Genomic DNA, 27,803 nt, shown 5'->3' on the forward strand with positions numbered 1-27,803 from the left:
CTCCTGGCTGGGCCACGGACTAGGTAGGTAACCAGGAGGGACTGGTTTCTCTTAGCCTTTCTTTCTTCCCTAAAGTCGTATACCTACCCCTCCTCCACTGAGACTCCTGCGGGCTCATAGGAGATGATGCCCACAGAGTCCCCAACGGGGCCCCGGTAAGTGCTGAGTCAGGGGCCGCCGCATTTACAGTCCCTGCCATTACTGCTCAAGGGGTTAAATGGCATCGGGGTGCTCTGTGCTCAGCTGGCTTGTTCCTGGAGCCACCGGACGCCAGCTGAGCCCGAAGGTGTCGGCTCTGACCCACCTGACTGTTCCATATGATGAACAGCTCCTGGTATATGGAGATGTGGGCGTGCCGGAGCTTCAACAGCGGCATCAGCTGCAGGGACGAGAGCAGAGGAAGTGGCCGTGTGCGGGAAACACTGCTCCTCAGCTAGTGCTTCTGTGTCACGTTATCACGACAAAAACGCAAGCTTCTGGCTCTGAACGGGGCTGGGGAGTGCGCACGAGGAGGGTATGCAGTCTTGTGCTTCAGAGTCAGACAGCCCAGTGTGGGTCCCGGCTCTCCAGCATGTGCTGGCTGTGCTGTGTGGCCGAGGAGAGGCTCCTCAACCTTTCTGAGCTTCTAGCCTCATCTGAAAATGGCAGTAACAGTGGCACCTGCCTCACGGGGGTGTCGAGGGCCAAAGTGAGCTCATCCAGGGAAGTGCCTGATGTGGACGGCAAAAAGCACGGTCAGGGTCAGCTGGAGAAGGTGGTGCGGCCACAGGGAGGCGGGACACTGATGCACTTGCCCCCACCTTGCCTCCTGGGTGGCATGCACTTGGGGCTCCAATGGCCCACTCCCGGCTGACGGTGCTTGAAGAAGCCACGCGGCTGGGCCACAGCAATGGCGGCCGTAGCCACCAGGAGGCAGGCGGCCAGCTGCTGCTGGTGGAGGGCTGGCTGCCAGCGCAGGTGGCCCAGCGGAGTGGGGAAGGGGACGGGGTTGGGCACAGCTGTGGTGGCGTGGGGGCTGCGGGAGGTCTCCCACGGTCTCTATCTCACTTTGTCGGGATGTGGCCTGGGTCCTGCACTGTGCCTGCACTTTGCGTGCTGGCAAAGCTCAGGAACCGGTGATTCCGGCAAGATGGCAAACGGGTGACCACCACACAGGAAGGGAGGCATTTGCTTCATGCAAGTTGAAGTTGAAGACAAGCAAAGGAAAGCCGCTCGGAGCCTTTGGGCAATCCAAGCGCATGCGGCTGTTAGTGCGATTGTTATAAGTTAGGATGTTATTGTGGGTTCTGACTGGTAGATTGAAGGAATGTAAAAGAACGTACATTTGCTTTCTCAAGCAATTCCAAACTTCCCAAATCTTCCACTGTAACTGGTATTTTTATAATCGAAGGGACAATGTTTTAAAAGATGGTGATTGGTAGATTAGTCTTGGGACCTGGCCAACTTGTAAACTTTATCTTCTTGGGGCACCTGGGGGGGCTCAGTCGGTTAAGTGTCTGACTTTGGCTCAGGTCATGTTCTCACGGTGACTGAGTTCGAGCCCCACATTGGGCTCTCTGCTGTCAGCAGAGAGCCTGCTCTGGATCTTCTGTCTCCCTTTCTGCCTCTGCCCAGTGTGCTCTCACCTTCTCTCTCAAAAATAAATAAACATAAAAAAAAAAACTTTATCTTCTCTGAGAACATATATTCTGGGTTGTCTGCACCAGGATTCAGAAACGAATGTTTGGGGCACAGACTCTCTTCATGACCTTGGGGCTTCTGGCTTTGCAGCACTGGGCAAGGACTGGTTCTGACCCTCCTTGCCTCCAATGAGGTACAGAACAGTCTTTGTGTGTTCTGCATCGGGTCCTCTAGGGAGGGAACCACCCAGAAAGTTACCTCCTCCAAGGCCTCGTTGGCCTGATGCTCATCAATACACTCCACCTGTAGGGGTACAAGAACACTAACTCAGTAAACATGTAGGAACCCGTCTCCACCATCACTCTCATCAAGATCACCATCTCCATGACTACCACCGCCACCACCATCACCATCACCATCATCATCACCGTATCATCATCACCATCATCACCGTGATCATATTATCACCATCACCATCGCCACCATCATCACCATCATAATCACCATCACTGTCATCGCCATCATCATCACCGTCATCGCCATCACCAACATCACCACCATCACCGTTGTCACTGTCGTCACCATCATCACTGCCATCATCACCATGACTGTAACCATCACCATCATCCTCACCACCGTCATCACCATCGTCATTGTCATCACCATTGCCACCATCACCATCTCCATCATAACCAGCATCATCATCATTACCATCACCATCATCATCACCATCAACACCATCACCATTGTCATCGTCATCACCATCACCAACATCACCACCATCACCGTTGTCAGTCATCACCATCATCAATCATCGCTATCATCACCATGACTACCACCACCACGACTGTAACCACCACCATCATCACCATCGTCATTGTCATTACCACTGCCACCATCACCATCATCATCTCCATCATCACCATCATAATCATCATCAATACCATCACCATCGTCACTGTCATCACCATCATCGTCATCACCACTGCCACCATCGCCATCAGTATCCCCACCATCCCCATCATCACCAGCACCATCATCACCATGATCATCACCATCATCACCACCATCACCGTTGTCACCGTCATCACTCTCATCATCACCATCATCATCATTGCCACACCACCATTACCATCACCATGACCATCATCACTGTCACCATCATCACCATCATCATCACCACTATTATTCACTGGGACGGGGGCCAGGCTTCTACCACTCGCGCCCCACCACATGGCACCAGATGAGGCCTGGAGTTGTTCCTAAGGCAGGGATATCCAAAAATGCTTTGAGCAATGAGAACATCTTTACTCCTGTCACAAGGATAAACCTAGGATAGAATAATATAAACTCCAAACATTAGAGGATCCTCCGGTTGGCCAAGTATCAACCTCACCACTTCATTCCTTATCCAAACTGGGAAGATTGTCCCTGTCACTGAACATGGGGCAGTGGGGGAATGTGGGAGAAAAGGGGTGGTTGATGGGAGGAGCAGCACGAAACTTCAAGTCTACCACATACTTGGTGGCAAAGTATGCATGTATTTTGCAGGAGCATATCATCCCCGCCTCTAATACCCGATCCTCACCCAGAGCTTCTGCGCGTAAGACTTACAGATGACGCACTCTTAGGGGCGCCTGGGTGGCTCAGTCAGTTAAACATCTGACCTCGGCTCGGGTCATGATTTCATGGTTCGTGAGCTCAAGCCCCGCGTGAGGCTCCGACGGCTCGGAGTCTCGAGCCTGCTTCAGATTCTGTGTCCCACCCTCTCTTGGCCCCTCCCCCGCTCACACGCTGTCTCACTCTCTCTTTCTCAAATAAACATTAAAAAAATTTAAAAACAAATGATGAACTCTTATAACTGGGGTGATCGTAGGTGAAAATGCAGAGGTGGTGGCTTACTCCCAGATCCCATAAAGACCCCAGACGGAGCAGCACAGTGAGACTGCCTTCCCTTCCTCCTGTTCCAGGGGCTCATGCTTATCGGTGAATTTGGCCAACACACTCTGAAAGCCTTCCAAATGTCACCTCCTTTGCCCTAGATGCCCCACCCCTAGGAATTGATCCCCAAGGATATCATGGATCCTCAAAAAAGTTAACTAGAAGGTTGCTTATCGGCGTTGTTGACACAGAGTGAAAGACCGAGAACAGGCTAAGCGCTTATCATACACGAAGGGCTCAGGGATCGTTGGGGGCAGTTACAGTCCATCAAGCAGGTGGGGCCACGCCCCTTGATCCCCCAGAAGGCGGTCGGCTGTCCTGCTCCAGTGGCCGGAGAGACAAATGGGGGCGGCCCTCCGGCCAGCCTGCAGTGGAGCCAGAGGAAGGTAAGGACTCCAGGCCCAGCCTCCTCTGGTAGAGGCTGCTGAACGGCTCCACAGGCAGCCCGCCTGGTCAGCAGAAGTGGCCCCAGCAGCTGATGCCAGCGAGGCTCTCCCACGTGCACGGTCAACCCCAATTCCATGGTATCCCAGCCGTCACCGTGCACCACGAGGGCGGGGCCGGAACTCTCAGCGCGGCCCTCTTCTCCTACACCTTCTGTGCAGACAGCTGAACCGCCCCGGCTCGGATGCACAAAGGGCTTTCCCCCTGCAGGTCCGTACCCACCCTCTGCCATGCCACCCCGGTGAGGGGGTGGCGGAAGGGCCCAGGGCCCGATGATGTCCTGTGTGACCTCGGGCGAGTCCCTGCCCACCCCTCCTCCACCCCAGGCCTGGCTCCCCTTTGGTAAAAAGACAGCCCTGCTGAGGTAGCCTGAATTCGCATCCTCTTGGGAGCTGATGCTGGCCAGCTGCAGCCTCCCCAAGCCTCCCCATCCTTGTAGACCGGGGCCATGGCTCCTGCTTGGCAGGGCTGGGGGGAGACTGAATGCGACTGGCTGGAAGCACATGCTGAATGAGGGGCTGGTATGGTTGCAGTTGCTGAAGTTAAAATGAGCACTCCTACTCCACGCAGGTGAGAGGCAAGTGTGGCGGGAAGCCTGGGGAGCCTCGTGCCGCCCCCACTTTTACTCTCAACTGGATCTGCCTCCGTGACTGCCGGCAGAGAGGAAACAGCTCTCATCGGGAGGGAGCCCTTCTCTAACATGGAGGCGGTAAGTGTACGTTTGGGGACACCACTCGCGCTAGGATGCCACCGGAGTCACCTCGTACCTGCTTTATCACGTACTTTACTTTGTTTTCTGTTTTCTCCACCACCAGGTTCATCCCCAAGGCCCCAGGACTCAGCTGGTGCAAAATCTAGCAGGAAGAGAAAGAGAAGCTTTCAGCAAACGCACACGGATGGCTTTTCACTTTCCAAAGCGCGCTCAACTCCGACGCCTTTTCTGACCCTCAGTCCCCTCGCAGACTAGCAGAGCAAGCGTCTCCACCACATTGTGCAGAGAAGGAAATGCCCAGAAGGCTGAGGAGCCCTCAGAAGGCAGAACCTGAGCCCGTCTCTCCGAGGGCCAATTCTGGAGCTCTTTCCACCACCCTGTAACCCCTTCTCCACGCGGCAGCAGGGAGCAGTGGGCATCCAAGAGCCAGTACCTCCCTGGGGCAGAGCTTTGTTCACTCTCTCTAGCCCCCCTATTATTCCAGCTTCCAGCACCCACCTCCGAACTGAACATCCAAACAAGAAAATAACTGGTCCATAATGGCTGTGCAGTTACAGCTACGTGTGGCTTGGCACTGTGCCAAGCACTTTACAGGCCCCTCCCCCTGGTGAGTGGCACTATTGTTACGTCCATGTCCATACCGGAGAAAACTGAGGGTTAGGGAGCGAGGTCCTTGCCTGAGGCTACAGTGTTAATAAGTTAGACGGCCTGGAGCGGACGGGAACTCTGGGGTCTGACTCCAGGGTCTGCGTTATGAAGCAAACCTGCAGAGATGGCCACCAAGTCAGAAATCTGTGCAGGGAGGCCAAGGACTATGGGGTAGGCTAGACGATGGAATTACACCTGCCAGGGGATAGAGGAAGCCTGGCAGGACGGAAAGGAGTGGATATAGGAGGTGGAACCCTGAGTTGAGGGTCTTGGATTCTGCAATCCAGCCCCTGTGGGTGGACTGAATTGTGCTTAGGGAATTTGGGGGACAATGTACTACCGAGTGGCTTAAGCCAGTCTAAGGACGCACAGCTTAGGCTCTCTTAAGTGGTGGGTTAAACAGTAAAACACTCGTAGCTCAGATGGGGTCTCTGGTTTTCTCCCCCAAAAAGTAACTTTGCCTTTAAAATTCTCTGCCCCCCAGAAACTCATCTCCTTTACAGGGCTGACGCCCCCGTAGCCCTCCCACACAAAGGAAGGGAGTTCTCCCAAAGTGAGCAAAATCTTATCTACAAATTGTTTTCAAATTAATGAAATCTTTACAAAGACTGAATCTAACATTTGATAAAGTTGGCATATCATGTATCGAAGCAGTCAATTAAACAATTAAACACTCATTCATTTTAATTTTGCATCTTTCCTTTTGTTTTGGGAATTTTTCAAGTCTTACACATGGTCACGGGCCCTGGAAATGGGCCAGGCCCTCCCACCCGGGACTACCGACGGCGTGTATTAGGAGTTTGGAGGCTCCTGATGGTGAACTCTGGACGTTTTAGGGTGTCCTGTGTCCACCGGCAAAACGGTGGGCTTCTCTCCCCTCAAGTATTCAGACGAACGGTGCTGGAGAGTCATTTCATCCATCATTTTAGAGAAGGGGAAACTGAGGCCCAGAGAGGCAAAGGGCACCCAGGGGGTCATTCCACGCGCTGGAGGCAGACCCTGGCGGGGGGTGGGGGGTGGGGGTGGGACTTGGCCACCAGCCCCCTCTCCAGCGGCTGTGACCGGTAAACCGGTAGGGGGCTGGGTGGGGGTTGCAGGAGGTCGTTGAGGTCCCTGGCTCGCCCCAAACCGGCGGGTTCTCGTCGCCCCGGCCTCCCCACCAGGGAACAACTTGGCACCTGGTACTTCTCCATAGTGTCCCCAGGGGAGACTCCCCGCGTCCTCTCCCTTGGCACGGCGCTGGGGGTGCGCCCCTAGCCGGCGCCCACGCGCGGACCCTCGACTGAGCATGCTCAGTAGAGAGCGCGCCCGGGAGAGCGCCCCTTCCCCCGCCCCGAGGGCGCCTCCTCAGCCCCAGGTGCGCCTGCCTGAACGGTGCACGCGCGGGCGGGGGCGGGGAGGGGGGAGCTCCGACACGCCCCTCCAGCGGGGTGGCCTGAGAGCGCTCGGCGGGCGGGGCCTGAGAACGTGGCGGGCGGGGCCTGAGAGCGCGGCGGGCGGGGCCGGGCGGGGCCGCCGGGGCCAGGGCGCGGCGGGCGAGGCCCCAGCGCGGTGGGCGGGGCTGCCGGCGCCAGAACGCGGCGGGCGGAGCCTCGAGCGCGGCGGACGGGGCGGCGGCGGACGGCGCGCGGCCCCTTTAAGGCGCGGCCGGGGCGGGCCCGCCGGCGCGGCCCCTTTAAGGCTTGGCCTACGTGGCAGCCGCTGGAGCCGCGGACGAGGAGCGAGGCCGGCCGCCGGGCACTTCCTGTGGAGGCCGCAGCGGGCGCGGGCGCCGACGGGCCGAGCGCCGAGCGAGCGAGGGAGCGAGCGAGCCGAGCCTCCCGTCGCCGCCATGGGCCAGAACGACCTGATGGGCACGGCCGAGGACTTCGCCGACCAGGTGCGGCCTGCGGCCCAACCGGGCCTCCTGCCCCGGCCCCGAGGCCCCTCCCGCGCGTCCCCTCCGACTCCCCCTCCGGGCCTCGGCCCCGAGCCCTCTGCGCTCCCGGAGTCGGGCCTCCGGCCCCCGAGGGCCGCCCCTGGGTCTGCGCCGCGTCCTCACCTCTCCCGAGCCCGCCGGAGAATCGCGCCCCCTCCCCCAACCGGGGCATTCCTCTCCGGGGCTCGTCGCCTTCCCGACCCGGGGCTCCCCGAAACCCGGCCTGCCCTTGTCGCCGCCTCCCCGCCAGGGCTCCGGGTGGGTTCTCGGGCCCGTGCTTCGGCACCCAGGTCGGTGAGCCGCCCCCCTCCCCCCCGCGCCCCCCCCCCCCCCTCCAGCCTGGCCGGCCCCAGGAGGTGAGGGATGTGAGGGGCTGCCTTGCCCGGTCCCGAGAAGGGAGCCCGAGGCCTGGGGGCTGGGGGGCGCTGCGGGTTTGGGCCGAGTCTGGCTACTGGGGAGCGTTCTCTCCGTCTCGAACTGTTGGGGTGGTCCCTGCACGCTTCTCCTTTCACTGGCACTCTTAGGGGGCGGGGTGGGGAGCTGTGATCCTGAACGGGGGGTCGGTCAGAAAGGAGGCCTGGGGGTCCTCCCAGAGGAAAGGGGGCGCCCTGGTATGTACCCCAACTAGGGAAAGCAACCGCACTTTCTTCTGTTACTATTTCCCAGATGTGTTGGACTCATGGGGTCCCTTTGACCCTCCCAGCATTTTCCCTCCCTGTTTGGACTCTGCCCTGGGACTGAATTGAATGGGTATCTATCAGTACACAAACCTGGGAGGAGGGGAAGCCTATCTTCCTGGGTTTTTTTTTTTTTTTTTCTTCCCCGAGTGTACAGGTGGCATTCTGAGCACCGGGGAAGCTCTTGAAACAGGCAGTTGACACAGACCAGATGGACAGAATCAGATCCTAGAAAGGGGAAAGGACGGAGCTTCCTGGCGATTTTCATCGAGCTTTGATTATTTAGTGTACCTTTTACCTGTGAAAGTGTCCCCTTAGGTCTACAGATGAGCAGCCTTATCCCTGCAGGCAGAGCCGTGTCTGGCCCACTGGCCATTTCTTTCCCTTGTGCACTTAACGGGTTTGTGGTTTTTGCCTGACTTAAAAGTAGTGTGGTTACATTTTTTACTTTTATGGGGGTGGTATTGAGTAACGAAACTCTGAAGTTTGGGTTTATTGGAAGGCTTGTACGCGTTTGTGTGAGTCAGAAACACAAATGCGTGTTTTCTGATCCGGCATGGGCGAGCTCGATCTTCCCTTGTTCCCCTTGAGGGGTGCCGTCTGTAGTGTGGTCTGGTAGCGGGGTTTCCATTGCACCACTCTCCTGTGAGCCGGTATTTGAGAACCAGCTTGGGGGGGGGGGGTGGGCTGGGGAAAGCGTGTCCATTTGAAAAAATAGTTTTTGCTAAGGTCATGATTTTGTGTTTAAAGACCTTTTAAAAATCGTATCCTTCATAAACACAATTCATATCAAAAGCTCTCGAGAACCACGTAGGCCTTCCCTGTCCATTTCTCAGTGGTTTTAGTGACCCGATTGCATTTCCCCAAGTAGCAACTCCCTGAGAAGATGGCTCCTTTGAGCCACGGGGACCGTGAGAGCTCTGCACACTCACTCTTCAGTCCGGAGAACCCTGATTTTGCAAGTGCATTTCATAACCAAATCTAGATAAAATGTCTCTAACCAAGCTGGTGCCAACTATCAAACGATCAACTTCCCTACAGAAAAAAAAAAAAAGCCCAAAATCTCTATATGTAATCTTTTCTTCTTTTTCTCCCTGCATTTTGTTTAAATCAAAGCAGCAGGATCTTGGAACCTGAAAGGCCCTTCGGGCAGACACACAGTCTGGCTGCACTTAAGTTACTGGTGGGAAAGATGGCCTGCTGGGGCTTCTGGACTGGCCTGGGGCACAGCCCCGGGGGGGACCCCAGACTCTGACCTCAAAGCTAGTGCCACATACTACGAGCTTCCGAGGCCTGGTGTTCTTCTGGCACGAATGGAGGGGAAAGGGCCTGCCTGCATCACAGTCGAACACCCAAAGTGGCCCAGGGCTGTGTCTTGTCAGGCAGCGTGGGCTCCTGCTGTCAGTTTATCAGGGCCAGGGCCCGCCTTGGTGGTGGCAGCGGATGTCAAAAGACCCCTCCACGCCCTTTTGTGGGTGACTCAGGAGGGCAGTGGCCCTCATGCTCTCCAAAACCAAAGTCAGGAGCGTCTTCTGCCCGGGCAGGCTTGGCGCGGGAGGACGTGGGCAGGGTAGAGGGTGCAGAGCCCAAGTGACGGCTTCCTGTGGATAGTGATCTGGCCAGGCCGGGGTGCCGCTTTAACATTCATCCACACGGTACTCAAACAAAGCTGCCAATAATAAGTGCTGGAGTCCAGGCTTTTAAAATGAAAATGATCTCATTTGAAGGGCATGGGCAATATTGTCAACGTCACCGATCAGTAATACGACAGACCCATTTTTTCCAACCCTGTCTCCAGAAAATGAAAGCAAAACTCAAGTGACAGGTGTTAACCAGAAAATCTAGGTCGCTGGAGTGGGACCTATAAAGCCTGCGTGTCCCCCAATAGTTATGATAAGAGACGCTAACTCTGGGCCAGGTCCTCCGTGCTTAGTACTGTGTTACCCTCTGGACCGCGTGAGGCTGGCCACAGGGCCTCTATCTTCAGGTGTGGAGAGGGCGGTCTCGCGTGGAGTGAGGCAGGCTGAGGTTCTGAGTCCACATCTTGGTACCAAAGGCTGGGCTCCTCGCCTCCTGGCTGTCCTGCAGCCTCCCCTGGAGGCCCGCAGAGGTGAGAGCACAGGGTCAGCTGTCCCGTTCGTTCTGACTGGCCGGCTCATCCAGAGCTACATCTCTGGCATCGGGCTCCTTGCCCCTGGCGGCCAAGAGGCCAGGCGCTAGAGAAAACGCTGAGCGTGCCCTCTGCAGGAGCTAGGCACTCGGAAGCCATCTGAGACCAGGTCAGGAGGGGCCAGAGACTAACGAACTCAGCAATCCAAAATTACGTCTGGGTCCTGAAGCCGGTGCTCGCTGCCCTTCGGCAGAGCGTAATTGCAAGCACGTCTGTACCGGTAAATGGGAATATTAGCACCTACTGGGTTCGGCCTGACGGCTCCTCTGTCACCAGGGTGACAGATGAGCTGCACGGGGCCTTGCTGTCCCGTGTGGCCTTTGGGGTTTTTACCTGTCTTTTGGCATGATGGAGCCATCCTGGGAGCCTGTGCCCGCAGGAGCTCCCCTGGGCCGCTGGTCCAGCGTTGGGTAGCTCGGATGGCCCGACAGAACGTGAGTGGGCACACCTGCTGCCCGGGTGTTAGGGCTCTGGATTAACCGTGTGTGGACGGCCATCGGGTATGAGTGGGGCTCTCGTAACAGTGATGGGTTGTGAGCATCATTTTCCTGTTCCTCTGCTCTGTGTCCCCCTCCCTGCCGGGGCTTCCTGCCTTGCGCCATCAGGAGTGAGGAGAGAAGGCAAAGAGGACGCATTCTTTCCTGCTTGCCCTAAGAGGAGCCATCCCGCCTCTTCCGGGGAGAGGGGTGGAGACACGGGGGGCACTGGTCAGCAAGGCTTCTGGAAAGTGAGGCACAGCTGTGTTCTCCTCCGTGGGATTTGTTGCTACTCTCCTATGGTTAGGCTCTTAGTCACGTGGATTTCTGGTACGGAAGCCAGGCCATCTCCAGGACCAGTTGACGCTTGTTCCTGTACTTGGAGGTGCAGCGTGAACCCACACAGCAGCACCCGGGAGACCTGCCGGGGGAGTTCTGGGGTCATGGTGAATGCCCATGTGTGAGTCATCGAACTCTTGCTCTGGCCCTGACTCAGCCTGATGTGAGGGAGGCCGTCTGGCCACAAGTTCTAATCTTCTGGGATGTGGAGGCTTGAAGTGGCCCTTGAGAAGGGCAGCCCCAGTCCCTGCGACCAGATGGTCTCATGCCCTTTTTTGCTTCCTCAGAGTTCCCAACCAAGAACTGCAGACAGCTTTCAAGTCCCTTCTGTCCTCAGTACTCACAGAAAGTAGCTTTTCTGTGTCATGTGAGAGCTGCAGGTGGCTGTGTGACACGATCACTGTATTCTCGGAGTTAGGTTTCTTAAACCCCCTCTAAAATCAAAATCATAGCCCTTCGTAAATAAATCCCAACTTTCCGTATTTCATAAGTCACCCAGGTCCTGTCATCGCTTGTGAACCGCACCCTGCTTGACGGTGAGCTTCTTGGAGGTTCCAGGGAAAAGCCTGCCCCACGCAGGCTAACCGTCCTCTCCTGTGGCCTGGCCCACCCCTGCTTGCTGCCCGCTTCCGGCTTTCCCTCCATGATTCTGTCCCAGGCGTGGCCGTCGTGGGTCTCCGTGTCCCCAGCGGGCAGCACCCAGCCCCCGGCCCGCAGGACCCATTGCACAAGCACGGGACAGGGGACTGCCCCCGGGCTCCCGCGTGCTGCCTGGATGCCTGCTGCAGGGGCTCTTCTCTGCTGTGCCAGGAGGATGCGGTCCCCAGACGCCTGACGTGGATTCAGTGGCCGAGTCTGAACCGCCGTAACCAGCACGCATTCGGAGAATCCGAGTAAAATTGGGTCTGGCCTCGTGTTGAAACAGTTCTTTTTCTTTCCTGTTGAGTCCAAACAGGTGCTTATTAGAGGCTGGCTGGTTCAGAGAGGTTCTGGAGCAGCCTGGCTTGCAGAACACAGTCGACCCGTAGCCTGAACCACATCCAACTTGGAAATAACCTGAATTTTGGCTCCCCCCCCCCCCCCCGGCCCCCCGAAAGCACAGAGCTGTCTGTCTCCTCAGCTTGTCTCACGGGGAAGGGAGGAGTCTCCCTGTTGCTCTTTAATCCTCTTGACCCAGACACTCAAATTAGGCGTACAGACTCATCACGGAAGCTCTTAAACACTGCCTGTGTCTCTTGGGCCGGGCTGTGGAGCAGAGCGCGTGTTAAGCGGGGTGCTTCATGGTGAGGAGGCTTAGAGTGAAGGCCAAGGGCCCGGGCTTGTTTGCTCCTCACTGGTGAGCACAGCAGGCAGCTTTCAGCTCCAGTTTGGAGGCGGGTCAGGACGTGTCCCATGTCTGTCTGCCCCTGCCTTTTGGGGTCAGCCTCCCCCAGAATTGCGCCGCGGCCCCAGTCGTGTCCCTGTGGATTAGACTGGGAACGACTCTACCGCTGACCCTGCTGGGGCTCACGACAGCATTTGGGCCATGAGGCAGAAGCAGCAGGGCCAGTGGTCAGCTGTCCCTCTACCTCCCGGTCTGACGCGGGGGGGTGTGTACCCCGAGTGGACAGACATCCTGTGTGTGCTTTACAGAGACTCCAAAATTTGTAGGGGCATTAAGGTTCTTTCTCCTTCCCTCTTCTCCTCCGCTTATTCAAGTTGGAAAGAACCTTAGACCCACCTGGTTCATTGTCCAGGCGTCGGTCTCTCCCTGTGACCTCTGCCCCCGCTTCGGTGAGGGTCAAGGGCTGAGCAGGCGTGTGCAGAATCGCCACCTTGGGGCTCAGTCGAGCTCGGGAGATTTGGAGAGAAAGGACACCTGGCTTGTAAGGGCTTTCTCCCCGCTCTCCCTCCCTCCCACGAGTGCCCGGCTGCCATGGCCCAGCGGAGGGGAGGGGAGGCGAGGCTTCTCTGCTGACTGAGCCCAAGTCGACAAACTGGAGGTTGATCTCAACAGCCAGAGGCTCGTTACTTGCGGCTGAGAGCATCAGCTGTTTCTAGGACTTGAAAGCGACTTTTCAAAAACGCCAATAATTAACAGACTCTTCAGACACACCTTAGCTGGTCCCAGTAAGGTTTCGCCAGCCCTAGGGGGGCAGTGATGTTCATTTGACTGTCCCTTTGCGGGGGCCAGGCCCACAGGTGCCCTTTAGACTCGGCTGCCTGACTCGTCACTCCTGTGGGCGGACTTCCCGGAGAGCCTGCCCTTACCGTGTGCTGTAGGGTTTCCTTCCCTTTGCATTTAGCTTGGATGGTGGGAAAGAGAAAGTGGCTGCAGGGCACCCGAGTGACATTTGTGTCTCCACCCGATACATGTTTCATAACCACGCCGTCGTTAACGGCACGCTTCGCACGGAGCAGGAGGAAGTTCTAAATGTGCTTTGTCTCCCTTTGCTGTTCACCAGTGATTTTCCGAACTGGACTCTTCACTGCTGTTGAGACAGTCGTGCGTCCATTTGTTAGCATGTCTTTGTAAAAGACTCCAGAGCCTTCTAGCCATTGGCCACACCAGTTCCGTGTGTGTGCTCACCGCTGCCCACCCCACCCTCTCCAGTCCAGGGCTCTGGGGGGGACTGGGGGTGCGCGCGCGGCTGCCAGAGCCCGGCCTCTTCTCTCGCTGCTCGGAGGTTTGGGGTAAGCGTAGACACATGAACTTACCGTTGGTCTACCGTGAGGCCCTCCGGGCCTGGGACCCTGGCTGTCCCCTAAGTGGATTGTCCTCTGCAGAGCGTGCTCAGCCCTCTTCCATCTAGAGTGGGTCTGAGCACCACTGGGGGTGTCGGGAGGCCAAGGCTTAGCCGTGTGTGACCGTGTGGGACTGGCAGGCCAAGCCTCAGCGGGCTGTCTCGGGTCCGTGCAGCTCTCAGGGAGCCCCTTTCCCCTGTGGGGTGCAGTCTGCCCACTTGTGAAACGAGAGGGTCTCGAGGGAGTGGGCGCGGTTCTGTGGCAGTGTCTGGAGGCGTTTTTGGCCGTCACGGCTGGAGGGGGGCTGCCGATGACGTCTGGTGGGTAGAGGCCAGGGGTGCCGCGCGCCCCCCTTTGGTGCCGGTCGGCCTAGGATAAAGACGACTCGGTGCAGATGCCGGGGCGCACGGGAGGGGAGACCGCGGGTGAGCCGGCAGGGCCTCATCGGGGTGATCCCGATCCGCCAGGGCCCTCGCCCGAGCGTCCGTGCGGTGTGCCTTGCGTGGGCCCCTCGTTGGGTGACCGTAGTTGGCGCCTACACGCCCGTGCTGACAGGGCGGAGGCTGTCGCCCTGAGGGTCCCAGCCTGACGGACGGGCGCAGAGACACACAGGGCAGCGCGGGGAGCGGCCCCGAGGGTCCCGCAGCCCTCAGCCGGGTTTCTGTGGCCCGCAGTTCCTCCGGGTCACGAAGCAGTACCTGCCCCACGTGGCGCGCCTCTGCCTGATCAGCACGTTCCTGGAGGACGGCGTCCGCATGTGGTTTCAGTGGGGCGAGCAGCGTGACTACATCGACACGACGTGGGGCTGCGGCTACGCGCTGGCCTCCGCCTTTGTGCTCCTCAACCTGCTGGGACAGCTGAGTGAGTTGGCTTACCTTGTGGGCGGGGACGGCAGGTCACTCGAGGGGCTCCCGGGCCGGCCGTCGCCGGCCCTTTCCCCCTCCCTGGCGGGTGGGCCGGGCCTGGGCGTTGGTTCTGTGGGCCTTCGGGTGGGTGCTGTGCTCACTGAAGACCCGTGACCCGGGCCCCGCTCTAAGCGCCTGGACCGGGACGCAGGGGAGACTGGGTGACCTGGGTGGGCCGGAGGGGAGCCAGAGCAGGGCAAACGCAGGGTGTCGGAAAGGATGAATCGGAGGCCGGATTCACGTGGGCCGCAGATCTTCTGCTCCCCGGCTGCTGTCTGCTGGCGGCAGCCCCCCTCCCTGTACATTTTGGGGCCGGAAAGGGGCCTGCGCTTCTCAGTCGGTCCTGTAGCTCCCACGGCAGTTTCCACTGCACCGCCTGCTCCAGAAAACGGCCCATTCTCTGGAGCAAGGGATCTGTTTTCTAGAACGGTATCTTCGATAAGTAAGGCCCCGTTGACTCGTGTGTGGTCCGGGTCTACGATGAATTCTCCCAGGAGTTGCTCTTTTCTCGGGGCACGTGGCTGGGCCAGCAACCGCGCAGGGCTCAGGTGAGGGCGCCAGGTGCCATGGCGACGGCCCTCGCCCGGAACTCGCCCACGGCCCCCTGAGCCTGGCCCTTCTCCTTTCCAGCCGGCTGCATCCTGGTGTTGAGCAGGAACTTCGTGCAGTACGCCTGCTTTGGGCTCTTTGGAATCATAGCGCTGCAGGTACGCGGGGCTGGGTCTCTTCTCTTCCTTGCCGTGCTTGGGGCATAGCTTCCGCAAAGGCGTCTCTGAGGATGCGGCTTCACCCCCTTGTGTCTCTGCCTGGGTCTCCTTTTCTTTCCTGAGAAAACACTGGATTTTCCCGAGTGCAGGCTCAGGAGAGCTGGAGAGGATGGGGCCCCTGAAAAGGTGCCAAGCTCTGGGCGCCCACCTCTTTGCCACCTTCCCGAGTTTCCTCTGATGGGGACAAATGACAGGGTTGGCTGCAGCCAGGACACTGTCTGATCGTTTTACCTCGTGAACGCCCAGCTGGCCACATGAGCTGTCTGCACCTGGACCGGAGCTCCCGGGCGCCGTGCCGGCACCTTGCGGGCTGGGTGCTCCCAGGGAACGGTGCTCGTTAACGCGGGCCCGGGGTGGTCAGCACAGCTCGAGAAATGCTGAGCCTGTGGTTGAACTCGGAGCTGTCCTGGGCTCCTAAACTGTCCCGTGCACCTTACGTTTACGCTTCTGTGGGAGAGATTGCCTACTGCTGTCCTCAAGAAGTCCCAGTGCGTTTGGAAACATGAGACTCAAGTTTCTGTCTCTCCTCTGTTCCCTTCAGACGATCGCCTACAGCATCCTGTGGGACTTGAAGTTTTTGATGAGGTACGTGCGCTCCACATGCTGAGCTTGCTTTTCATGTCTGTCGACTCAGTAACTAGCGGTCGGGAGTGAACTTCTTGGGGTCCAAGCACTTGGAGTCTGTAGGAGGTGTTGGCAGAGGCTCCCTCCCCCAACAACCCCCCACCCGCACCCCGGGACACAGGTGAGAATGAAGCTGTCCCTCCCAACCCCCCGTTCGTGAGGGAGGGAAGGAGGGCCGGAATGGCAGCACTTGCTCGCAGGGACCCAGCTGGTCGACAGCAGGGCCAAGGCCGGGCCGGGTTCCGAGTGTGTTCCGGTTAATGTCACTGTTGGGTGGAACAGAGCCGTCTGTCTTCAGCCGTGGAGCGGCTGGGAGTCCTGTGGACTGACACCCAGCCGGTCCGGCACGGCTTAGAGAGAGGGACCTAAGGGCCCTCCCTTCCTGTGCTCCCGCCGAGGTCTCCCGACCTGGTCTGACGGGCGTGCATAGTGCCTGCCGAGCCCCGGCAACTCAGCTGGCGTTTCTGTCCTCAGGAATCTGGCCCTGGGAGGAGGCCTGTTGCTTCTCCTGGCGGAATCCCGTTCCGAAGGGAAGAGCATGTTCGCGGGCGTCCCCACCATGCGCGAGAGCTCTCCCAAACAGTACATGCAGCTCGGAGGCAGGGTTCTGCTGGTCTTGATGTTCATGACCCTCCTTCACTTTGACGCCAGCTTCTTCTCGGTGAGCGCTCCTGCCTGCGTACGTGGACCTGGGCTCCCGTCCCTCAGAAAGGGCCCCGACCTCTCTTCCCCGCCTGTGCATGGAGCCTAGTCCAGGGGCTGTTGGAAGGAGTCGGCTTAAAGGAGGCAAACGTCGGATCCTACTAAAAGGAGTGAACACCCAGCAAGCTCTTAGGGGCCCGGAGCTGACAAAGGAAGTCCAGATTCTCCCTGACCTCCCTGGAGGTCCTGGTGTCCTGTGTGCCGGCCTCCAGGCGGTCCACCCAGGCTCCTCGCGGACCCTTGGTTCTTTAGCTGCCCGCTGCTCGTACCTTTATCGCGTGCTGTGTGCACGCCGGGTGTCTCGTCCCCGGGAGCTTTACGAAGCCCGTCTTTAGAGCGGGCTGGGCGCCCTGGCCGGGAAAAGCTCCCAGGAGGGGCACCTGGCGCCATGGGAGGGGGGAGCCCCCTCCTAAGAAGTACTGGGGACTCCCTGGATGGCTTGGGGGCCCGCAGGCCGGGGCCTGGGTGTGTCCTGGTAAATTGCAGCCTGTTCACTGAAGCCCCTGGCGCCTCCCTCTTTATTCCTCACTTGAATGCACACCCCTCTGTGACATCACCTAGACACATACCGCAGTGACAAGGGCAGTCGGAATAGCTCTTCTTCCTCACCTTTTTTTTTTTTTTTTTTTTCTTACCTTCTAACCTATGCAGATTCTCCAGAACATCGTGGGCACAGCTCTGATGATTTTAGTGGCCATTGGTTTTAAAACCAAGCTGGCTGCTTTGACTCTTGTCGTCTGGCTGTTTGCCATCAACGTGTATTTCAACGCCTTCTGGACCATTCCTGTCTATAAGCCCATGCATGACTTCCTGAAGTACGATTTCTTCCAGACCATGTCGGTGATCGGAGGCCTGCTCCTTGTGGTGGCCCTAGGCCCCGGGGGTGTCTCCATGGACGAGAAGAAGAAAGAGTGGTAACAGACCCCTTCCCTGCCTGGCTAGGACCCGCGGCCATCGAGGACTGGTTCGGGGTGGATTCGACAAAAATGCCAGCATTTATGTGTCCTCTTTCCTTCTCTCCCTTGGTAAAGGCACAGATGTTTTGAGAATTTATTTGCAGACACCTGAAATTTGGCGGCTAAATCTGCTCTGGACCCACAGCCTAGTACCTGACCACTGGGGCGGGCTGGCTGGGCACAGCGCCTCCCTCCCCCAGGCACGGCCTCGGCTTCCCACGAGCAGCTTGCTGGGCTGTGGCCTCAGTTCCCGTTTTTGTTTCTGTTTTGTGGGTGGGGGGCCTTCAAGCTGTACTGTGAGCAGATACATTTGTGTATCCTTCAAAGCGGTCTCCCTCTTACTGTTTTTTAAGTTTACGTTTTTAGCTAAAACTAAACGACTTGGGATGGCCCAGCCCAACATCACACAGTCAACGTCCCGGGCGGAAGCCTCGCCCACGGCTCCGAGTTGTCCCCGTGCCGCATCGTAACGCTCGCAGGGACAACAACGGCATTTGGACCCAAACCCAAAGAACGAAGTGGTGCCAGAGGGGCCGCCGAGGCTGCCGTTCCCTCGGCACAAAACCGGCTCCGATTGGTGCAGCTCGTTGGGTAGGGTAACCCCCCGGGAGCCTCAGTGGCTCAGGGTGGGAACGGCGGGGCTAGAAGTCCCCAGGTGCACCTGGAGCCTGTGGGGACCCTCGCCCCGACCCTGGCCTGGCCACATGCCTGCGCGCTGACTCCCGTGAGGGGCGTGGGAGGAGCAGCAGCCTCGTGGGGCAGGGCAGCGACGAAGCGGGCTCTCAGACCAGTTACCTCACCCCCGGTCTTCACGCCGAGCCCGGGCTGCCGCTGTGGGCTCGTGTGGGCTCGTGTGGGCCCCCGTGGGCTCCGACCTGGCCAAGCGCCCCGCCCGCCTTTCCTTCGGCTGGAGGGACTTTTCCCAAGCTGCGCAGCCGTGACTTACCACTTTCTCAAGGCTGTTGCTTGCTCAGATTTGTCTTTGCTACGCTGAATGCAGCCCAAATTACTTTTTACGATTTGTGATGCCTTACCGATTGGATCTTAATCCTGTATTTAAAGTTTTCTAACATTGCCTTACACTGCGTTTCTCTTCTTGGGGGTGCACGCGCCTGTTGGCTCTTCTCCACTCGTCCACGCTGTAGCGATTGCCACGAGGGGAGAGTTGGACTCGTCTGTGCCTCCCCCAGTCCTCCCCCAGACCCTCGGGGGGGGGGGGGGTGGCAGGCTGACCAAGCTAGAACGAGGACTGCCTGAAGCTGGTCTCTTTTTTCCTGGTTCGTGGCTAGATGTGCAAGCCTGAGGGCATCCCTAGGGATGCCGGGGCCAGTCCCGAGCCAGGATCCACATTTACCAGCCAGACCAGAGCCAGCGTGGGGCGGGGAAGCTGCCCCGCTTTTGCCTCCCAGTGCTCCTAGAGCCTTACTTGGCTCTGCGGCCTGGACCCGCCAGACCTGACGGGAGCGATGGCACCCCTCTCAACACCCCACCTCGTGCCCACGCCTCAGCCCCAGATGTTCCCAACCCCTGCCCATTTGCAAACGCCTCCGGCCTTGGAAAAGCAACAGATGGAGAGGGCTTTTCTACTTGGCCACCCGGATGCTCGCTGCACGGGGTGGTTTCTGACTCCGTGCGTCCGCCTCGGGGCCACCTCTCGGTCCACCCCCTTTCCCGTCAGCACAGCACCGCCGTCCCATCAGATGACACTCAGCCACGTCCGTCCCTCCGGGACACCTCTGACAGTTCCAACACCTCTGTTGGTTTGCAGGAACGGTCTGACCCCAGGAGGCCAAGGGGTGCGGTCAGAGGGCACCCTCAATGCTGGAGGAGGTTGCTCGGGCCTCCCCTGGCCCTCGGTGGGCTCGTGCCTGGGACGGGGGTAGATGCCTTTGCAGGAAGGAGAGAAAAATACCATCTACCAGTTGGCTTCGGCAAAACCATTTCTGAGAATTTTTTGGCTTTATGTGGGAAATAGGTATAAATCTCATTTTATGCTGTATTTTATATCTTAGTTGTGTTTGGAAACGTTTTGATTTTTGGAAACATCAAAATAAATAACGGCATTTGTTGTATGCGGCGTGATCCTCTGGTGTTGTCCGGCTGGGGTGGGGCCTGACCAGGCCTCTCCTCGGATGCCCAGCGAGCCAGCCGAACCCTCTAGGCTTCGCCGAGGCCCGCTGAGAAGCCACGTCCAGAGAGAATGCTTCCCTCGGGGTCCCTGGGGGCTGCTTCCTGGGGATGGGTAAGGTGGCCCTGATGCCAGTGGCAACAGACTCCCAGCCCCAGCCCCGGGGGCAGCAATTGTGAGCGGATGGAGGGGACCCTGAGACACCCACCCCGTCGGCTGAGAGGGCGCACAGCAGGTGGCTTGAAGAGGACCCGGGCTCGAGGACCTGAAGGATTTCGGAAAAGCTTTCCACGTGTGCTTTTCTCCGGCAGCCGTTTATTAACCTGACTGTTTAAAAGAGCTGAAGCTCTTGGGTTTACGGTGGTGACGTCTGAACTTCTTCGCCGAGCCCAACTGCCTCTGGAACACGAACACGGAGCTCCGGTTAGTGAGCCATCCCCGTCCTCTCGGAGGGGCGCCCCCGAGTCAGGCCAGCTGTCCACCCGTGGCTTCCCTGAAATGCCACCCCCCCCCCCCGCCCCCAGCCTCCAGCGAGCTCTGGATCTCCCGTAGACCTGAGGGCGAAGGAACCTTGGCCATGGCCTAACAAGGCCCTCCCGCGGGTCCCCTGCGGCGTGCGCCCCGGAGTCCCCTCGGACGGGCTGCAGAGCCCAGCGTCCGTGCGGCAGCCCCTGGCCCCGTCAGGCCAAAGCAGCCTCGGCTTCTAGTTTACTCCCGAAACGTTAGCTTGACATTTTATCTGCCACAGAAAGGTTCTTTACACAGGTTTTGTAAGGAAACGGAGAACCGTCGGCAGGGGAAGCTGCCACTCACCTTCCGGCGCTTGAGGACCGGCTCCTGGTCCCCTCGCGTCTCTTCTCCGCCCCCAGGGCCCGTCTCTGTCAGGACCCTTGGCCTCTCGTCCTCCCCCTCGGTCAGAAAGTCCTCAGTGCCGTCCCCGTGTTCAGTCCCTCCCGGGTCCTTTCTGGTGAACGCCTCGGCTGAGAGGGACAGAGGGAGGGGCAGTTTTAGGTCCGCGTCACCGTCTGCGCGGGGCTGAGGGGGCGCAGCCGGGGCCGAGGGGGCCGGTCCCACTCACGCGGGTACAGGTCTGTCATGCTGTCATCACTGTCACTCGCAGCTGCGCCGTCCTCACCGGACGAAGGTTCCCAGAAGGCTTCTCCCCGGCGAGGCGGCCCGGCGCCGTCCACCTGGTCCTCCCTCCTCCTCCTCCTGTGCAGGAGGCAGGCGGCCACGTACTCCGCGCCCTGCTTCTGACACCTTTCATCTGGGAGACGGGCCGGCACGCCGTGTCTGCCCCCCTGTCCTCCGGAGCAGAGACCGGCTCCACCGGGCCCCCAACACCCCCCCCCGCCCCCCGTCTGCTGGGCAAAATGTGGTGGCGGGAGGTGCCCTGGCTCAGCTCCTACCAGGAAAGGAGAGGACGGAGGCCGGTGGGGGCGCGGCGCGAGGCGTGAGCAGACGCAGAGCTGTGCCAGGCCCCAGCCTGGGTGAGGGCGAGAGCGGGAGCGTGGCCGCTGCTGACCCTGCCCGGAGCAGGGGGGGCCGCGACGAGGCCTCCACACCGTCTCGCGCACAGAGGCCTTGGGGAGGCCGGACGCCCGGCATGGCGGACACAGACCAAGCCCCGATGAGGAGCGGGGTGGCACCGAGGAGCCTGGCTGTTGAGGGCGGCCCTCCGTGGGCGGCGCTCTCCGGTCTCAGGGAGGAGGGGGAGGGGACCGGGCCCCGGCCTCTGATGTCCCCCACCGCCAGGCTCTTCTCTCCTGCCTCATCTCGGCCACTCGCTCTGTGGCCCCGCACGGCCTCGGGGCCGGTGGCCCCCACACCTGGAGTCCCCTCTCAGGACCCCCGGCCAGGTTCCCCGGCCGCCGGTCCCGTGAGCCACACGCTCCAGCATCAGGACGACTCTCCTACTGGGGCAAACCCAGTCCCTCCCTTCCCACCCACACCCGGCAGCCCCCAGGCTCTGTGCCAACGTGGGACCCTTCACGGGTCCTTCACTTTTGCCCGTGGGCGAAGACTGGGCCTCATTTCCTCTTGGGGAAACACAGCCTTCAGAGTCCTCTCCCTCTCCTTGCCTCTCTCCCCACACCCGGGTCCACTGGCTCTGCGCCACCTGGCCCTCGCTTCCCCGTGGGGCTCCCGCCGGCTCCGTCCCCACCTTCCCGTCAGGAGCATCTGAGAAGTGTCGACCGTTTCCTCCTCGACACCTCCGTCCCGACACCACCCCGCCTGCTTCTCCCCCTCCTGGGGCTCTTCCCTGCTCAGGCCTGGCCCCGCGTCCCCTCTGCTGTGGCTCTGCGGACGCAAACGCCACTTAGTGTCAGTGGTGTGCGTCACGTGAGCACTGGCCCGCGTCTTCAACAGCCACCTTCCCTGACACACGCTGAAGAGAATGCTTCATTTCCCCACAAAGCCCGTGACTCCGATGCCACTCTCGTAAGCACCCCGGTTCTCGAGCCAGGAATCCGGGAGTCACAGCCGACTTCTTCCTCTCCCTCACCTACTGATTCTACCCACAGAACAGCTGCAACCCGTCCACATCTTCCCTGCCGGCACCTGTAGCCCCGGCCACCGTCACCTTCAGCTGGCTGCACAGCCGCCAAGGGTCCCCTGCTCCACTCCTTCCCGCCCCCCCCACCCCCCACCACAGTGACCCTGACGCACACGGTGACTGCCAGTCCCCGCTTCAGTCCTTTGCGGCCTCCAAGACCCCCTGTGGTCTTGTCCCACCTACCTTGCTGACCCCGACCCCATCTTGCGTGGTGTCACAGCGGCCGTCCTTCAGGACCTCCCACAACCAAGTGTTTTTCTGCCTCTAATCTTGCCGGAATCCTTCCTCTAACGGGAGCACTCTTGCCTCTACTCGCTATGTCCCTGAAGTCTCAGCCCAGAAACCCCGCCTCCCCAGGGCCTCCTGGCGGCCCTCGGCACACGACCGCCACAGCACTCACGGTTATGTCGGGGCCCACTGCCTGCTTTACCGCAGTCTCCGCCACCACCCCTCCCCTGGGCTGGGCCGGGCGCACCACCAGCTACTGCCAAAAGCTGACTGAGACACCACTTCTGCCTTCGAGGGCACTGGTCCTGGAGAAGAGCAGGCATGCACCCGAAATACTTGTAAACTGAGGCAGGCTGCGTCCGCCCACGGCTACTTACATTCACGCAGAGCTCTCTGGTACCGCTGGCCCTGGGTGTGCCTCAGCACATGCTCGGGGACCTTGTTGATGTGCCGCAGGGTGAGTCTGCAGAACAGCTGGTGCCTAGGGGACAGGCAAACGTGGGCTGGCAGGGATGTTCACAAGGGTCTGGACCAGTGGCTCTCCAACCACGGCTGCGTCTTGGAATCATTCCCAGAGTCTGGCAAAGAAGTCTCCGAAGCAGACTGGGCATCAAGATTCTTAAAGGCTGGAAAACAATTCCACCCCGCAACTGGGGTGGAGAACCAGTGACCCGGACGGACCGTGACCTCTCGGCCTTTACCTGGAACACACCTGGTCATCAGCATCCGCTCCGGCCCACGGGAATGCACGTGAAGACCTGGCTTGGCAAAGTCCTAGATGAACGGGAGCATCCCCCGGCCCCCTCCCTTCAACTAGTGCTGTCAACCGTACACGTTCAGCTGCACCAAAGTTCTCCTTAAATACGTGGAACTCAACGCATTCAGAGCCTTAGGTGACAAGCCTCAGCGTTACGAAAAGCAAACACGCACCACGGAGAGGGGGCTCACCGGGGAGCTCTAGCCTGCAACCCGGATGTCCGGTCTCTTAACATCTACCTACGAAGGACGGCGCCAAGCCCTCGAGGAGCGCGCAGCCAGCGGGGAGGGGCCGGGGTTCCGAATCCACCTCGCGGCAGCGGCCAGACTCAGCGCCGGGACCCGGCTCCACTCGGGGCCCCTCCCGCAGTACCCGGCCTAAGCCCGCTCCCACGTACGGGTTCTTGGTGCTGGGCACGATGTGCGGCTCGAACTCCGCGTAATCGAAGGCCGGAGAGGCGCTGACCAGCCGCCGGTACTTCTTGCCGCGGGTGTAGACCTGGAGTTCGGGCAGACGGCAGGGCAACTCGTGGCCGGTGAGAGCGCATTTCACCTGCGGGGCGGAGGGCGGGCGAGAGGGTCAGGGGGTGCGGGGACCGCCCGAGCAGGTCCGCACCTCCTCCTCCGGCCCCGCGGACCTTAGCGGCGCCGGGCTCCAGCCGCAGACTCGGGTGTTCGCGGAGGAAGGCGAGCACTTCGGCCGGCGGCTCGCTCATGGCTCGGCCGCCCTCGGAGCTGGAAGCCGGCGCCGCTCGCACCACGTGGGCCGGGGGCGGGGCTCGGCGGCGCCCCGGAAGCAGACGCCTCTCGTCCCGGAAGCGCCGGCGGGGCGGGGAGATGGCGGCGGCGGCGGCGGCGGTGCGGTGGCTGGGGTTTCGCGCTGCGCGGCCGGCGCCGGTGAGCGGGGCGCGGGGCGCGGGGCGGGCACGAGTCGGGCGGGCTGGGGGACCCGGACCCGGCCTGGGCCGGCTCAGCCAGCCCCTCGGTCTCCGTAGGCCCCGGCGCGCGCCGTCCGGAGGAGCGTCCTTGCGGTCCCCCTGCGCCCAGGTGAGGACTCGTCCGGGTGTGACCTGGGCACCTGGGAAAAGACGCCCCGCTTTGTAAGCGGGGGGGCGGGGGGGGGGCGGCCGCAGGCACTGAGAGGAGCTTCGAACTGCCGCCCGAACGCGGGCGTGTCTCTCAGCCGAGGTGGCCCGCGGGCCGGCCCCTCTCGTACTCCCGAGTCACGCCCGGCGGGGCCCTAGACGACAGCACAGCCGCGGCGTGCGGGTTGCGCGTGCACGTCCGGCAGGATAGCGTGCTGCGTAAGAAGGAAGGGTGCTGTAGAACCCTTGCTCCAGGCCTGCGTTTTTACCGTCCGCGACGCCCGAGGTGCCCTCATTTGATGAGGCTCACGCTCTGACCGCTGAATTGCACTTTCCCTGTACGTGGTTCCATCTTTAAGTTCACGAGCAGGGAACAAGAGAAGCTGTTGGGAGTGCTCTTGGGAGCCCCTTTCCCGAGTTGATCGCGCTTCCCTCTCTGCATAGCGGGTGCATCTTAGTGCGACGAGTACGCGGCAGACTGTTGTTGTGTAAAAGGCATGAGATGGTTGCACGAATTACCCAGGGTCGGGGTTGGTGGCAAAGGCAGGACTAGGCCCTAGGTCTTGCTTATGCAGTCGGTGAACGTCCAGGGAGCGTGCCCGGTGGCCACAGGCTGGTCTGTTCACTCTGGGGCAGTAGTGCTCGTGTCTCCTTGAGGAATAGGCTGCTCCAGGTCTATCTGCCGGGGGCTTCTGACCCCACGCCAGGGTTGGAAACCTTCCTAGGGTTGGCCTGGAGCCCAAGCAGGTGTGGTAGTTCTGCAGCTGAAGCACCTGCCACCAAAGCAGAGGATGACTCCTTTCTCCAGTGGTTCCTGCTTCTCATTCCTGTGACTGCCTTTGGCCTGGGGACCTGGCAGGTAAATACTAGCTTTAGCGCTGATGGCTCTAGCTTTTTTTTTTTTTCTTTCTTTTTAATGTTTGCTTATTTTCGGGAGAGAGAGCGCGCGCGCACACGCAGGGAGGGGTAGAGAGGGAGGGAAACACAGAATTCGAAGTAGGCTCCAGGCTTTGAGCTGTCAGCAGGGTCGGACACGGGGCTCAATCCCATGAAACAGGAGAGCATGACCTGAGCCGAAGTCAGATGGTTAACCGACTGAGCTACCCAGGCGCCCATGGGGGCTCTGAGCTTTTGCCCTTATTGCCACCTGCTTGGGTGTGCTGTTTCCACAGGTCCAGCGTCGAAAGTGGAAGCTGAAGCTGATAGCAGAGCTCGAGTCTAGAGTTATGGCTGAGCCCATCCCTCTGCCAGCAGAGTGAGTGTGTGGCTGCCCACCTGGGACCGGCCTCACTCAAGGTCGGCAGCGGGGCCTGGCTGCTTCCGCTTGCTGTCCTGACCCTCAGACGGGAGCCCTCGAGATGAGTTGTTCTAATGAGCTTCCTGACCACCGTTGGGGGGTGGCATGACATTTTTAGAAAGAGATCTGTGACTTGGGGTTTCACCTTGTTTCCCAGGCCCATCGTACCTGTGGGGGCACAGTGCTGATGGGCTCCCCGGAGCAGTAATTCTTACCTGGTGGGTGGGGGTGGTGTCCCCTCATGTGGTCTTGACAGGAGAGCAGAATCTTGAAAAAGCATCCTAAGTGATTCTCTTGTCTCTACCCCTCCTTTTGACCCACTGTCCTGGAGGGACAAGAGCTAGTTTAGGGGAGCAAACCCGTGCCCTATTTGTGATGCGCAGGCCTCACGGGCTTTGACTTCCCGCCCGATCTCGTCGGGCCTCACTTCTCCCCACTGCTGTGTAGCCCAATGGAACTGAAGAACCTGGAGTACAGGCCAGTGAAGGTCAGGGGGCACTTTGACCACTCCAAGGAGCTGTACATGATGCCTCGGACGATGGTGGACCCGGCCCGGGAGGCCCGGGAGGCCGGCCGCCTCTCTTCCTCGCCGGAGAGCGGGGCCTACGTCATCACCCCCTTCCACTGCACAGAGCTGGGGTGAGTAGGACAGACAGGTCAGAACTCTGGTTGTGGGAGAGGGTCATTCACTGCGTGGATGTCGCAGGAGGAGGCCCGAGGGAGGAACCGGAGATGGATGCGGGCAGGGATTCCCAGGGACCCTGGGTATCTGTCTTCAGAGTTGGTGTTCTGCCAGTCAGGACACAGGCTGGACACAGGCAGGCCTTCCCGGGGCACACCTGCTCCCTGTTCTCCCGGAGACTACCAGCGTTAACCTTTGTCCAAAAATCCTTCTCCACCTGAGAGCATACTTTGTTACTTCAGAATCACCATCCTGGTAAATAGAGGGTTTGTCCCCAGGAAGAAAGTGAATCCGGATACACGGCAGAAAGGCCAGGTAAGGGGCAAGAACCCTCCTTTTTTTGTGAGCAGGGCTGTATAGGAACCACAGGCCTTAAGGAGGAATCTCACATTCTCCTTTCTAGATCGAGGGAGAAGTGGACCTAGTTGGGATGGTGAGGCTGACAGAAACCAGGAAGCCCTTTGTCCCTGAGAACAATCCAGAAAGAAATCACTGGCATTACCGGGACCTGGAGGCCATGGCCAGGCTCACAGGCGCAGACCCCATTTTCATTGATGCCGACTTCGGTACGTTGTGATCAGCCCATCCTAGAAGATCGAGTAGCTTTTTTGTAAATACCCCATCCTACCTTCCCTTTAGCCCTGGAAATTTTCTAGTTATTTCCTGTTAGTTACATCGTAGTATCCGTTGGGAGAAAGGGGAGTATCTGTCTGCAAAGAGGCAACCCAGGGTTGGTTACAGGTGAAAGGTATGTACTGAACTTTTGGCCGCGCAAAAATCTAAAAAGCTCTGCAAGGTTCCAAGGAAACAGCTGGCCAAGCCGCTGTAGGGAGAAACTGGTGCTGAGAAGCTGGTGGCATAGCTCTTGTGGGTTGAGTCCGTTGTCTCTGCAGAGAGCACCGTCCCCGGGGGACCCATCGGAGGGCAAACCCGAGTCACTCTGAGGAACGAGCACATGCAATACATCATCACCTGGTGAGTCCCCGATACGATGTCACGGGGTGAGTCCGGATCTCTAGCCACCCCCCCCCCCCTTCAGAATCCTGACTGTTCATCTTTTTGACCCAAGGTACGGACTCTGTGCAGCTACGTCATACCTGTGGTTTAAGAAATTCCTACGTCGGACTTCTGGTGTGTGAGATTAGCAGATGTAGCCCTTCCCCTAAATTATCAGGAAGTGGCTGATTTGTGGAGATGTTTTCATGTGGGATCAGCAACCACTGGCATAAATAAATCTCTGTGCTACACCGTGTGCCGTATCCGTCTTTCTACCTGGGCCACTCTTAACTGGATGATCATACAGTCCAGGCTTGGGCCTGGTATGTGACCAAGCAGTCTTAAGGCTGCTTTTTCCAAACGATCAACGTACAACCTACACAGCAGGTTTAACACAACTCTACCCTACAACGAATAAGGACCTTGCCACCACCCCAAACGTGTGTAAGAC

At 59.5% G+C, this 27,803-nt stretch overlaps 4 protein-coding genes across 7 annotated transcripts in view; 2 read left to right on the top strand and 2 right to left on the bottom strand.

The window, feature by feature from the left end:
- Positions 1 to 6,711, bottom strand: part of STKLD1 (serine/threonine kinase like domain containing 1) — a 22,346-nt gene extending 15,635 nt beyond the window's left edge. The window contains exons 1-4 of one of the 2 annotated variants that reach the window (XM_019434925.2): positions 6,544 to 6,710; positions 4,773 to 4,859; positions 1,879 to 1,923; positions 305 to 379 (exon numbers count right to left, since the gene is read on the bottom strand). In XM_019434925.2, coding sequence (XP_019290470.2) covers positions 305 to 379; positions 1,879 to 1,923; positions 4,773 to 4,859; positions 6,544 to 6,558 — 222 coding nt within the window. In that variant the 5' untranslated portion in view covers positions 6,559 to 6,710. Of the gene's footprint in view, positions 1 to 304; positions 380 to 1,878; positions 1,924 to 4,772; positions 4,860 to 6,543 lie in introns of both variants that reach the window. The other variant, XM_053908525.1, reaches the window with a different exon arrangement.
- Positions 6,712 to 7,041: 330 nt separating this feature from the next.
- Positions 7,042 to 19,695, top strand: SURF4 (surfeit 4). Its single transcript, XM_019434935.2, has 6 exons — positions 7,042 to 7,244; positions 14,344 to 14,530; positions 15,205 to 15,281; positions 15,883 to 15,926; positions 16,440 to 16,626; positions 17,319 to 19,695. Exons 1-6 carry the CDS (start codon positions 7,197 to 7,199, stop codon positions 17,583 to 17,585), a joined length of 810 nt encoding a protein of 269 aa, XP_019290480.1. The 5' UTR covers positions 7,042 to 7,196; the 3' UTR covers positions 17,586 to 19,695.
- Positions 19,551 to 24,038, bottom strand: SURF2 (surfeit 2). Of its 2 annotated transcripts, XR_008424398.1 has the most exons (7): positions 23,931 to 24,038; positions 23,691 to 23,845; positions 22,914 to 23,017; positions 20,830 to 21,018; positions 20,565 to 20,731; positions 19,960 to 20,150; positions 19,551 to 19,855 (listed from the first exon to the last, which is right to left on the bottom strand). XR_008424398.1 is itself a non-coding variant. In XM_019434937.2 (6 exons), exons 1-6 carry the CDS (start codon positions 24,006 to 24,008, stop codon positions 20,070 to 20,072), a joined length of 774 nt encoding a protein of 257 aa, XP_019290482.2. In that variant the 5' UTR covers positions 24,009 to 24,038; the 3' UTR covers positions 19,551 to 20,069. The 2 variants fall into 2 exon arrangements, 1 of the variants encoding a protein (XP_019290482.2); XM_019434937.2 differs by having other exon boundaries at positions 19,551 to 20,150.
- LOC109258255 (surfeit locus protein 1) lies at positions 24,007 to 27,602 on the top strand. 2 transcript variants are annotated; one of them, XM_019434933.2, is made up of 9 exons: positions 24,007 to 24,189; positions 24,288 to 24,339; positions 25,085 to 25,236; positions 25,550 to 25,632; positions 26,122 to 26,313; positions 26,599 to 26,671; positions 26,760 to 26,922; positions 27,250 to 27,331; positions 27,426 to 27,602. In XM_019434933.2, the coding sequence occupies exons 1-9, from the start codon at positions 24,007 to 24,009 to the stop codon at positions 27,493 to 27,495; spliced, it is 1,050 nt and encodes a 349-aa protein (XP_019290478.2). In that variant the 3' UTR covers positions 27,496 to 27,602. The 2 variants fall into 2 exon arrangements, with proteins under 2 accessions (XP_019290478.2, XP_019290479.2); XM_019434934.2 differs by having other exon boundaries at positions 25,103 to 25,236.
- Positions 27,603 to 27,803: the final 201 nt, after the last annotated feature.

This window comes from Panthera pardus, unplaced genomic scaffold (assembly GCF_024362965.1).
Source record: "Panthera pardus isolate Hobbes unplaced genomic scaffold, ASM2436296v1 HiC_scaffold_20, whole genome shotgun sequence".
Taxonomy (NCBI): domain Eukaryota; kingdom Metazoa; phylum Chordata; class Mammalia; order Carnivora; family Felidae; genus Panthera; species Panthera pardus.

Bases quoted from the DNA above. Each gene is read 5' to 3' on its own strand.
- SURF4 (XM_019434935.2), top strand. From the start codon at position 7,197: ATGGGCCAGAACGACCTGATGGGCACGGCCGAGGACTTCGCCGACCAG. The intron at 15,282-15,882 runs GTACGCGGGGCT...TGTTCCCTTCAG, and splicing joins TTGGAATCATAGCGCTGCAG to ACGATCGCCTACAGCATCCT. The intron at 16,627-17,318 runs GTGAGCGCTCCT...TAACCTATGCAG, and splicing joins TTGACGCCAGCTTCTTCTCG to ATTCTCCAGAACATCGTGGG.
- SURF2 (XM_019434937.2), bottom strand. From the start codon at position 24,008: ATGAGCGAGCCGCCGGCCGAAGTGCTCGCCTTCCTCCGCGAACACCCG. The intron at 23,846-23,930 runs GTCCGCGGGGCC...TCCGCCCCGCAG, and splicing joins TGGAGCCCGGCGCCGCTAAG to GTGAAATGCGCTCTCACCGG. The intron at 20,151-20,564 runs GTGAGTGGCAGC...TTCGTGTTCCAG, and splicing joins CGGTCCTCAAGCGCCGGAAG to AGGCAGTTGGGCTCGGCGAA.
- LOC109258255 (XM_019434933.2), top strand. From the start codon at position 24,007: ATGGCTCGGCCGCCCTCGGAGCTGGAAGCCGGCGCCGCTCGCACCACG. The intron at 25,633-26,121 runs GTGAGTGTGTGG...ACTGCTGTGTAG, and splicing joins CCCATCCCTCTGCCAGCAGA to CCCAATGGAACTGAAGAACC. The intron at 27,332-27,425 runs GTGAGTCCCCGA...TTTTGACCCAAG, and splicing joins ATGCAATACATCATCACCTG to GTACGGACTCTGTGCAGCTA.